The 12,045-nt window shown below is 41.6% G+C and overlaps 1 protein-coding gene across 2 annotated transcripts in view; it reads left to right on the plus strand.

Moving 5' to 3' along the window:
* The window catches only part of CORIN (corin, serine peptidase), a 450,167-nt gene that overhangs the window by 91,888 nt on the left and 346,234 nt on the right, over window positions 1–12,045 (plus strand). For both annotated transcript variants that reach the window (XM_077279814.1, XM_077279815.1), the window contains exon 2: window positions 4,428–4,572. In XM_077279814.1, coding sequence (XP_077135929.1) covers window positions 4,428–4,572 — 145 coding nt within the window. The remainder of the gene's footprint in view (window positions 1–4,427; window positions 4,573–12,045) is intronic.

Genomic DNA, 12,045 nt, shown 5'->3' on the forward strand with positions numbered 1-12,045 from the left:
ATCAAGCCCGGCCTGATGGTGTGCGATAATGGGTGAAATGTCGTAACAGCTCTGGGCTTTGCAGGTTTAACGCACATTCCTTGCCTGGCGCATGTGCTGAATTTGGTGGTGCAGAGCTAAATTATACAGAAATATCATAACTGTTGCTGAAAGTGCTGTGTTCTAACCTTGCTGCTGCTTGCCTGTCTGCCCTGCAGCTTTACTTCTGCCTTTCCGCTCATGACATACGAACAAGATAGAACTCCATCTTGGACATGCTGGAGACACAGTGCAAGCAGCAGCAGGCGATACTGCAGTTTGAGCTGAAGTATGCACGGCTTGGTTGCTCTGTGGAACAACACCACTTCATGACCAATGAGTGGGCCTCCATGCGCACAGTGTGCGTAGTGTTAAAGTACTCCAAAAACATGGCCAGCACTGATGATGCCATCGTCAGAGTTACTATCCAATTTCTATGCCTCTTAGAAAAAAAAAAGCTTCAGGCAATGGATTTGGTTGTGGCACAGAAGGAAGAGTAGGAGGAACAGGGAACATTCACACCATTTTCAGGCCATATGTCCACGCATGTCTTGGCGGTTGAGTTCCTGCACCAACAGCAGCCAGGTACACAAGTGTCCAGCCAGGGCACAGTTTTGGAGGAGGATGAGGAACAACTGTGTTCACAGCAGGGTGGCACTCAAAGCAGCTCTCGGGCTTCACTGGGGCGTGGCTGGAGGGATACAGATACACACATAAGGCAATACATGCTGCTGTGCCTGCGCAATGACTGCTGAGTTGCACGAATTGTTGCAAGTACTGATTACTGAGTGGCCACCCTGTTGGATCCCTGCTACAAGCATAACCTGCCATTCTTAATTCCGTCACTAGAACAAGATTGGAAAATGTAAGAATATAAGTATAAGTGCACACTGGTAGATGCACAACTGACTGCATCCTTACCTGACAGCGGGGGCTCACTGTAAGCACAAGTCAAAAGAGGATGAAGTCGCCAACACAGTTGGGCAACTGTTTCCACTTCTGAAGGCAGTGTAAGCATGACAGAAATGTGGAAAACCTTATGCATCACCACCACCTGATACGGTCCCTATTAGCAGGAAGCAGCATTTAGGTTATGCCTGTGTAGCAACTCACTCGGGATTAATAGGTTAGACACAAGAAAAGGTATAGGTGGACAGTTGAAAACACCTGTGTTAAGGTAGACGGACTGCAGCCAGAAAACAGAACCCAACCACCCAGAAAAAAGTTGTGTTTCATGTGGCTTAGCAGAAAAAGAAGCTATCCATAAAACACAGGTTCAAGGGATCAAATCCATGAGCATGACAATTTCAGCAACGTGGGAGATGTCCACACATCTCCACATACTGAGTGATGGGTCTGGCCCATTTAACTTCTGGATCTCCAAATTGGACACATGGCCTGAGCTTGCCCTTTTGTGCTTTGGAGGTGCTGGACTTCCCTGTGGAAAGTGTACTGTTAGAATGTGTATTTAGCACAGTCTTTTCTTCACTTCTTGCTAGTGTTATCGGTCACCAATTAGATCTCAGTGCACGTTATGGTATCATAAGATAGTCGTGCTCAAAAGTTTACATACCCCAGTAGAATTTTTGCTTTCTTGGCCTTTTTTCAGACAATATGAATGATAACAACAAAACTTTTTCTCCACTCATGGTTAGTGGTTGGGTGAAGCCATTTATTGTCAAACTACTTTGTTTTCTCTTTTTAAGGCTGCCATCACACTAGCAGTATTTGGTCAGTATTTTACATCAGTATTTGTAAGCCAAAACCAGGAGTGGAACAAATAGAGAAAAAGTATAATAGAAACATATGCACCACTTCTGCATTTATCACCAACTCCTGGTTTTGGCTTACAAATACTGATGTAAAATACTGACCAAATACTGCTAGTGTGATGGCAGCCTAAATCATAATGACAACCCAAAACATCCAAATGACCCTGATCAAAAGTTCACATACCTCATTTCTTAATACCGTATTTTGCCCCCTCTAACATCAATGACAGCTTGAAGTCTTTTGTGGTAGCTGTGGATGAGGTTCTTTATTTTCTCAGATGGCAAAAAACCTCCAGTTCCTGTAAATTCCTGGGCTGTCTAGCGTGAACTGCGTGCTTGAGATCTCCCCAGAGTGGCTCAATGATATTAAGGTCAGGAGACTGAGATGGCCACTCCAGAACCTTCACTTTGTTCTGCTGTAGCCAATGACAGGTTGACTTGGCCTTGTGTTTTGTATCGTTGTCATGTTGAAACGTCCAAGTACTTCCCATGCGCAGCTTCCGGGCTGATGAGTGCAAAGTTGCCACCAGTATTTGCTGATACCGTGCTGCATTCATCTTTCCTTCAACTTTGACCAAGTTTCCTGTGCCTTTGTAGCTCACACATCCCCAAAACATCAGCGATCCACCTCCATGCTTTACAGTAGGAATGGTGTTCCTTTGGTGTTGACATCTCTCCAAATGTAACGTTTATGGTTGTGACCAAAAAGTTCAATTTTGGTCTCATCACTCCAAATTTACCTTGTTCCTGTAGTTTTGAGGCTTGTCTCTGTGCTGTTTTGCGTATTGTGAGATACTTTGTGGCATTTGAGCAGTAATGGCTTTCTTCCGGCGACTCGACCATGCAGCCCATTTTTTTTCAAGTGCCTCCTTATTGTGCATCTTGAAACAGCCACACCGCTAGTTTTCAGAGAGTCTTGTATTTCAGCTGATGTTATTTGTGGGTTTTTCTTTGCACCCCGAACAATTTTCTTGGCAGCTATGGATGACATTTTTGTTGGTTTACCTGACTGTGGTTTTGTTTTTACAGAGCCCTTAATTTTCCATTTGTTAATCACAGTTTGAATACTGCTGACTGGTAATATCACTTCCTTGGATATCTTTTTGTATCCATTTTCTGTTTTAAACAGTTCAACTAGCTTTTCCCGTAGATCTATTGACAATTCTTTTGCTTTCCCCATGATTCACAATCCAGAAAAGTCTGTGGCTCGATGAAAGATGCAAGAGTCTGTCTGGATCCCAGAAACTCACTCAGCTTTTATTCACACACATTGATTACAAGCAAACAGGTCACAGGTGAGGATGGTACCTTTAGTAGCCATTCAAAACCATTTGTGTCAACTTCTGTGCATGTTATCAGGCCAAAATCACAAGGGTATATGAACTTTTGATCAGGGTCATTTGGATGTTTTGGGTTGTCATTATGATTTAAAAAGAGAAAACACAGTAGTTTGACAATAAATGGCTTCACCCAACCACTAACCATGACTGGAGAAAAAGTTTTGATGTTATCATTCATATTCTCTGAAAAAAGGCCAGGAAAGCAATAATTCTGCCGAGGTATGTAAACTTTTGAGCACAACTGTAGATTACCCCATGTGATCTTGTGGAGCTACAAGAATATTGTGATGTGACACACTTCAGGATCTCATGGCATACATGGTGAAACTAGTCATTGCCAAAAGCACAGGCAAAGAGTCAAGTAAAGATTGCAGTGAAAGGTTAGGGAGTGAATGGAAAAGACAATTGATCCAGTCCAGCATGGAGTGAATGAAGGTACAATGAGGAGCTCTGAAGCAGCAGGCAAAGGTGAGTATGATAATTTAGTGTTGTTGAACCACTTCCAGGACCATGCACTTTTACTTTGGGGTCTGAAGATTTCAAAGTTTAATATGTTTTTTTTTATGGCAACCAGGGCACATTTTCATCAAATAAATTCTATGGTAATTAAATTTCCCAGACAAATTTGAGCAATTTTGCCAAAATTGAATTACGGCAGACTCACTTATCTATAATTAAGAGATGCAATGAGTTAGTGTAGATTTGCCAGGATAACCCCATCATCCCCACTAAGTTCCACTCATAAAAAATTATGCTCTAAACGACAGTTTATAAGAAGTGTTAATTTCCGTAAATTGATACATTAGAATTAGTGATGAGAGCGAGTGCTTGTTACTTGAGTTTGACAAGGGTGCTCGGGTATGCACCGAGTATCACGGGTGCTCGAGTGACATGTTTGAGTCCCTGCTCCTGCATGTTTCCCAACTGTTGGACAGCTACAAAACATGTGGAGGTTGCTTGACAAACACGGGCAATTCCCGTATGTTTTGTGGCTGTCTGACATCTGCAAAACATGCGACCGCGGGCATTCGAATATGTCACTCGAGCTCATGCAATACTCAATGGATACCCAAGCACCCTAAGAAAACTCGAGTAATGAGCATTGCGCTCATCACTAATTAGAATATGTTATGCTCCCATCTTAGACAGTAAAATTTGTTTTACTAAGTGTTCTATAGTTGTGAGTATATAGAGTTATTATAGAGTGAATTATCAATTAGCAGAAAGCAGCTGGTAAGATGATTCTTGGCAACCGGCAGACTGGATAACACTAAGATGTGTTTTTTTTTTTCTTCAGGTCTTTCGAGCAGATGAAGAAAATATGGGGGATGGTTGTTCTCAAAAGTTGGCATCTGCCAAATACCTACGAGTTTTGCTGCTCATTCTGATTCCATGTATTTGTGCTTTAATATTGTTGCTGGTTATTCTGCTCAGTTTTGTAGGTAAGTAGAATACTTTTTAACTTTTTGCTAACTGACCGAACAGTGACCCATCTTGAAGCCCCTGAGCTCCAGTTGAAAATCTGTAACAGGACCATTCACCTACAATGTGTCATATAAAGTGGTATTTTCTGTGGCAGAGCAGCGTTAGAGCAAAATTACCTAAGACACTGTTGGAGTCAAAAGACAGACCAAAATCTATTTCATTTGACATCACACACAACTCGCATTGGGGGAATGCATTGTTTATAAGGATGAATTATCTCAAAAACTAGAACCAATTCAGCAAAAGTAATGAGATTTTTGAATTTCGCATCCTCAAAATACCCTAAAGCCATTAAAAGAAAACATTAGCACCTGCAAACATTTTTTTGGGGTAGACCTGTGTAATGGCATGACAGGGTTTGAATGGCTGAGATTGGAATTTTTATATGATTGCACCATTTTTCATTTTATCTTGCTTCAAAATTACAATTTTAAATTGTCTATATAATAAAATAGTATTCTGTGTGTCCACAGTGGATCTATCGCCAGGTTTCACAATGCAAACTGACTACATCAATTAAAACTCCCGACTAAGTCCTGATGAGGCTTGTGTACTTTGAAAATCCTTGTCAGAATAATTGTATAATTCCAATATTAAATTAAGCTTTTTATTAATCCAGTTAGAGCTTGAAATAGCTCATGAGTCCAAATATATTCTGTCTCTGCTCAGCCAGATTTGGTTCAGATGCATAAATCACGATAAATGGGCTGCGCTACTGTATTGATCAAATCTTCATCAAATTGAAAATAAGGTTTTAATGTTTTTGTTATTTGGTTTTTAAACTTTAGAAAGGCGCTAATTCGGTGCTAAATGTGTTGTAGTAAGATTGGTGAAGATGTGTTCAATTCAGTACCAAAGCCCATTTATTGTGATTTATCCATCTGGATCAAGTATCTCCTGGAGGAACCCTTCCACCAGCCTTGGGGCAGCAGCAGCTGATTTTCATACCTTTACAGGAGTTGTTCCTATCACTACTCCCACAGGTGAGCGTAACCAACACTTACCCACTCTCACTCCATATACAGTAGTATCACCCTGTTGTCTGTGCTCTGCTCACGCTCAAGGTTTCTTCGCTCAGCCAGATTGAAAGATGCTGCATGTACTGATTAATGTGAAGTCTTAGCATCATCTGGTACAAGTGACACTCAGGAGCTGTCAATCAGACTAGGGGGGAAGAGATTGAGTTTAAACTTTCAAAAAATAATTATACAGTCATTCTGACATGGTAAGTACTCCAGTGCCAGTGGGTCTAAGAAGTCTATTTAGTAATGTATGCAGTTTATATAGTGAAATCTGGTGTACTATCTACTTTAAAGGGAACCTGTCATGTCCGATAATAGTATTAAGCTTCAGGTACAGAGTTAATCTGCAGGTTAATAGTGTTTTGTATTCGCCGACTTTCAGTCATGCAGGGGCTGCTACAGTCACCGCTCACTACCCTGAGAGCGGCTGTAAGAACACTTAAGCTCTGACTGACAGCTGGCTCTGATGGATGCTCTGCTGAGCTGGCTGTCAGTTAATGTGGGGGTGTGGCTACAGGCTATGCTATTAGTGCTGGGACTGAACGACTGTAATTGCTCCAGACACAACTGCATGACTGAAAGCTGGTGGCTCCTGGGTGAAATAGTTATTTTTCTCCCAGGTGCCACACTTTCAGTACTGTAGTTGGGCGCCGTTTTTAAGGCTATTAACTTGCATTATAACCCTATATTTGAAGGTTAATAGCATTAGCAGTCATGATGGCTTTAAGTGACAATGTAAGTGAAATGAAAACTAAGTAACTAATGTATAATAGTTCTCTGTTTCTCTACTAATAAATAATAATAATAAACCTACAAAACGCTTATTGAGTTAAGTTTTACTTTCAGTAAAGTTAAAAAATACCAAAGTCAGTGGCTGAAATGATGGTCAAATACCAACAGTTTAAAGTGCCTAAATTAAGAACAGTGCATCAGCTATACAAGTGAACTGCCCGTGTATGTACCTGTGTATGTAAAAAAATAATGGAAAGTGCAGAGTTGCCAGATGACACAAATATCTGCTGGATATAAAAGTACTAATCCGAATCTCAATATTAGATGGCCGAATGCCTTGAATGAGAAAATGGGATTTACATTTAGTATAATGTATTTCTGCAGTCAAATATGAGTCATAATCTGGGCATGGCTTTAAAGTGGACTTAGCTTTCTCAAAAGTCAGGTTTTAATTTATTGACAAAATCTTGGTCAGTAAACCCAAATACGTGAAAAGTCTGACATATAACACCAAATCTGCTGGCAGACAAATCAGCACATGAAATCTAATACAGATCTAAATTTATATTACTGTTTGTGATTGAGCACTGACTCTTTGCTGCCAAGCACTTGTGTAATATTGTATTTGCCTGTGAACGAGCGCCCACTTCTCCTACAAGCTGAAAATGGAAAATTGAACCAGTGATAAGTGCTGAGACTTCTTTCAAATCTCTATTTTTCTTATATGTGTTCTATCAGTGTTTTTAATTAATAGAAAATGTACCCCTTATCATCAGTGTATTCATTCACTGATTTTCTGCAAAAAATCAAAGACATATTTGATTTTGATCCAGGATACAAACCAAACTCGCCCAACCATTGGGCTCACAAAAAAATGAAACAGCACTTTGATGCCATCTTTGTTTCCTCAGTACTGTCTCTTTAATGGGTAGGAGAATGTTGTATTTTTTTTTTATTTCACATGAAAAAATCAAATCCCATATTTATGGTAAAAACGGGGACAAGGACCAGAAATAGAGGTTGAACAAAATTTATTGGTTATTTTAAATTTTTGTGGAAATTCAAAAATTGAAAAGTGGGGTGTGCAATCTTATTCGGCCCCTTTAACTTAATACTTTGTTGCGCCACCTTTTGCTGCGATTACAGCTGCAAGTCGCTTGGGGTATGTCTCTATCAGTTTTATACATTGAGAGACTGAAATGCTTGCACATTCTTCCTTGGCAAACAGCTCGATCTCAGCGAGGTTTGATGGAGATCGTTTGTGAACAGCAGTTTTCAGCTCTTTCCACAGATTCTCAATTGGATTGAGGTCTATACTTTGACTTGGCCATTCTAACACCTGGATAAGTTTATTTGTGAACCATTCCATTGTAGATTTTGCTTTATGTTTGGGATCTTTGTCTGGTTAGAAGACAAATCTCCGTCCCAGTCTCAGGTCTTTTGCAGATTCAAACAGTTTTTCTTCAAGAATGGTCCTGTATTTGGCTCCTTCCATCTTCCCTGTCCCTGCTGAAGAAAAGCAGGCCCAAACCATGATGCTGCCACCACCATGTTTGACAATGGGGATAGTGTGTTTAGGGTGATGAGCTGTGTTGCTTTTATGCCAAACATATCGTTTGGCATTGTTGCCAAAAAGTTCGATTTTTGGTTTCATTTGACCAGAGCACCTTCTTCCACATGTTTGGTGTGTCTCCCAGGTGGCTTGTTGCAAACTTTAAACAACACTTTTTATTTATATCTTTGAGAAATGGCTTGCTTCTTGCCACTCTTCCATAAAGGTCAGATTTATGCAGTGTAAGACTGATTGTTGTCCTATGGACAGACTGTCCCACCTCAGCTGTAGATCTCTGCAGTTCATCCAGCGTGATCATGGGCCTCTTGGCTGCATCTCTGATCAGTCTTCTCCTTGTTTGAGATTAAAGTTTAGAGGGTCTTGGTAGATTTGCAGTGGTATGATACTCCTTCCATTTCAATATGATTGCTTGCACAGTGCTCCTTGGGATGTTTAAAGTTTTGGAAATCATTTTGTATCTAAATCCGGCTTTAAACTTCTCCACAACAGTATCACGGACCTGCCTGTTGTGTTCCTTGGTCTGCATGATGCTCTCTGTGCTTCAGACAGAACGCTGAGACTACCACAGAGCAGGTGCATTTATACGGAGACTTGATTACACACAGGTGGATTATATTTATCATCATTAGGCATTTAGGACAACATTGGATCATTCAGAGATCCACAATGAACTTCTGGAGTGAGTTTGCTGCACTGAAAGTAAAGGGGCCGAATAATATTGCACTCCCCACTTTTCAGTTTTTGAATTTCCACCAAAACTTAAAATTAACCAATAAATTTCGTTCAACTTCACAATTGTGTTCCACTTGTTGATTCTTCACCAAAAATTTACATTTGGTATCTTTATGTTTGAAGCATGATATGCGGGAAAAGGTTGAAAAGTTCCAGGGAGCCGAATACTTTCGTAAGGCACTGTAAATCCCGGATTACGAGTGCTACCTTTATTATGCTCTCATTAGGGGATGAGTAGGGATAGGATGCAAATGGAGTGAGGGACAGATTGTGACTGTGCACTCTGCAAAAAAATGTCTGTGAATACTCTGCAACCCATATCTGTGGTAGTACAATCCTGCTGCTGTGTTAAAAGCCGCTGTGTGTACTCTGCACCTATATCTGTGGGAATAGTGTCTTCTAAGCTGCTGTGTGTACTCTGCACCCATATCTGTGGGACTACTGTCCTTTGACTAGTGTGTGTTTTTTAGTAGTCTGTGAAATAAATAATTGCCATCAACCGTCTTGTTGCCATTTCTAGGCCCCAAAAATAATTTTCTGGACTAGTGTGTGTTTTTTAGTATTCTGGCAAATACGTAATTGGCATCAACAGTCTTGTTACTATTTCTAGGCCAAGTAAATAATTTTTCAGGACAGCAGAGTGTTTTCTAGAAGTGTGGTAAATAAATAATTGGCCTCAGCCAATGTCTTATTGTCATTTCTCAGCCAAAAAAAATGTTTCAGTACCGCTGTGTTTTTTTATTTAGTAGAGTGGCAAATAAATGATTGGCATCAGCCACCTAGTAGCCGCTTCTAGGTCAAAGAAATAATTTTTCAGGACTGCTGTGTGTTTTCTATCAGTGTTGGAAATAAATAATTGCCATAAGCCATCTCTTTGCCATTTGTAGGCCAAATAAATGATTTTTCAGTACCATTGTGTCTTTTCTATTAGTATGGGGAATAAATAATTGGCATCAGCCGCCTAGTTGCCATTTCTAGGCAAAAGAAATCATTTTTCAGTACTGCAGCGTGTTTTCTAGTAGTGTTGGAAATAAATAATTGGCATCAGCCATCTCATTGCCATTTGTAGGCCAGAGAAATCATTTTTCAGTACCGCTGTTTTTTCATGTACTATGGCAAATAAATAATTGGCATCAGCCATCTTTTTGACATTTGTAGGCCAAATGAATGATTTTTCAGCACCACTATGTCTTTTATAGTAGTGTGGCTAATAAATAATTGGCATTAGCCATCTCATTGTGTCACGGCCACTCTTTCTGTGGCCGTGCCTGCTGCTGGGATCACCGCCGCTCCCCCCTGCTCATACTTACCTGCTGCGGCGCGCTCCTCCTGCAGGCGCGCGTCCTCTCCTTCATTCTTCTCCGCTCCCTGGTGCTCGTCAGGTGCGCATGCGCACCGCCCACTCCAGCACTTCCTCTTTCTGATTTACAGATGCTCTGTATCTCCTCTCTGTGATCCTGGAGGACCGTGACCCGGACGTCCTTCAGCACTCCATGTATTTAAGGCGATTCCTTCCTATGCTCTTTGCCTGTCTGTCATTTGTGCTTCTGTGACTCAGGTCCACCTTTGTCTTTGCTCTGCCTGTTCCAAGTCTCCGCTCTGTCCAGCCAGTTCAGCTTCTCGGCCTTTCCCAGGCTTCCTTGTCTCCTCGTCCAGTCCAGCCTTCCCAGTGTCCACTCCGTACTCTGTTAGTCTGGTGTCTCTGTCCTGTCCTGCTTCCTTTGTGTCTTCCCCTTCCCAGTGCTCCTTTGGTCTCACCTGTATTCAGCTCTTACCAAACTGTTGTGAATTTGGATTCTGGGCTCCCCCGGTGGCTACTGGTGGAATTGAACTGGTGTCTTCATCTTCTCTGTTCACCTGTTCCCATCAAGATGTGGGAGTCGTTATATAACCTTGCTGCTCTGTTAGTTGCTTGCCGGTCAACAATGTTATCAGAAGCCTCTCTGTGCTTGTTCCTGCTCCTAGACAACTACTAGATAAGTTGGACTCTTGTCCATGTTTGTTTTTGCATTTTGTTCCAGTTCACAGCTGTAGTTTCGTTACTGTGTCTGGAAAGCTCTTGTGAACGGGAATTGCCACTCTGGTGTTATGAGTTAATGCCAGAGTTTTAAAGTAATTTCTGGATGGTGTTTTTTGATAGGGTTTTCAGCTGACCATGAAAGTGTCCTTTCTGTCTTCTGCTATGTAGTAAGTGGACCTCAAATTTGCTAAACCTATTTTCATACTGCGTTTGTTATTTCATCTCAACTCACCGCCAATACATGTGGGGGGCCTCTGTCTCCTTTCGGGGTATTTCTCTAGAGGTGAGCTAGGACTAATATTTTCCTCTGCTAGCTTTATTTAGTCCTCCGGCTGGGCTGGGCATCTAGAATCAACGTAGGCATGCTACCCGGCCACTGCTAGTTGTGCGTTAGGTTTAGTTCATGGTCAGCTCAGTTCCCATCTTCCAAGAGCTAGTTCCTATATATGCTTATGCTATGTTCTCTTGCCATTGAGATCATGACAGTTTGACCGGCCCGCAAAGTGTTAATTGTTTGGGCTGAAGCAGGAGAAAAAGAAGTGTTGAAGGGAAATTTTTTTTTTTTTTTTTTTTCCCCTCAGAGTTTTGCTGCCTAGCCCTTAATTGCTGTCTAGCTGCTTCTTACCTCCTCTTAACCCTTGAATGGCTCTGTGTCCACCTGTTTGTAATGGATCTTCAGAGTGTAACTGCAGGTTTGAATAATCTCGCCACGAAGGTACAAAATTTGCAAGATTTTGTTTGTCATGCACCTGTATCTGAGCCGAGAATTCCTTTGCCGGAATTTTTCTCGGGGAATAGATCCGGGTTTCAGAATTTTCGAAATAATTGCAAATTATTTTTGTCTCTGAAATCTCGCTCTGCCGGAGACCCTGCACAGCAGGTCAGGATTGTGATTTCCTTGCTCCGGGGCGACCCTCAAGACTGGGCTTTTTCATTGACACCAGGAGATCCTGCGTTGCTCAATGTGGATGCGTTTTTTCTGGCCTTGGGGTTGCTTTATGACGAACCTCATTTGGAGCTTCAGGCAGAAAAAACTTTGATGTCCCTATCTCAGGGGCAAGATGAAGCGGAAATTTACTGCCAAAGATTCCGTAAATGGTCTGTGCTTACTCAGTGGAATGAGTGCGCCCTGGCGGCGACTTTCAGAGAGGGTCTCTCTGATGCCATTAAGGATGTAATGGTGGGGTTCCCTGTGCCTGCGGGTCTGAATGAGTCCATGACAATGGCTATTCAGATCGATAGGCGTTTGCGGGAGCGCAAACCAGTGCACCATCTGGCGGTGTCCACTGAGAAGTCGCCAGAGAGTATGCAGTGTGATAGAATTCTGTCCCGAAGCGAGCGGCAGAATTTT

This window comes from Ranitomeya variabilis, chromosome 1 (assembly GCF_051348905.1).
Source record: "Ranitomeya variabilis isolate aRanVar5 chromosome 1, aRanVar5.hap1, whole genome shotgun sequence".
Taxonomy (NCBI): Eukaryota; Metazoa; Chordata; class Amphibia; order Anura; family Dendrobatidae; genus Ranitomeya; species Ranitomeya variabilis.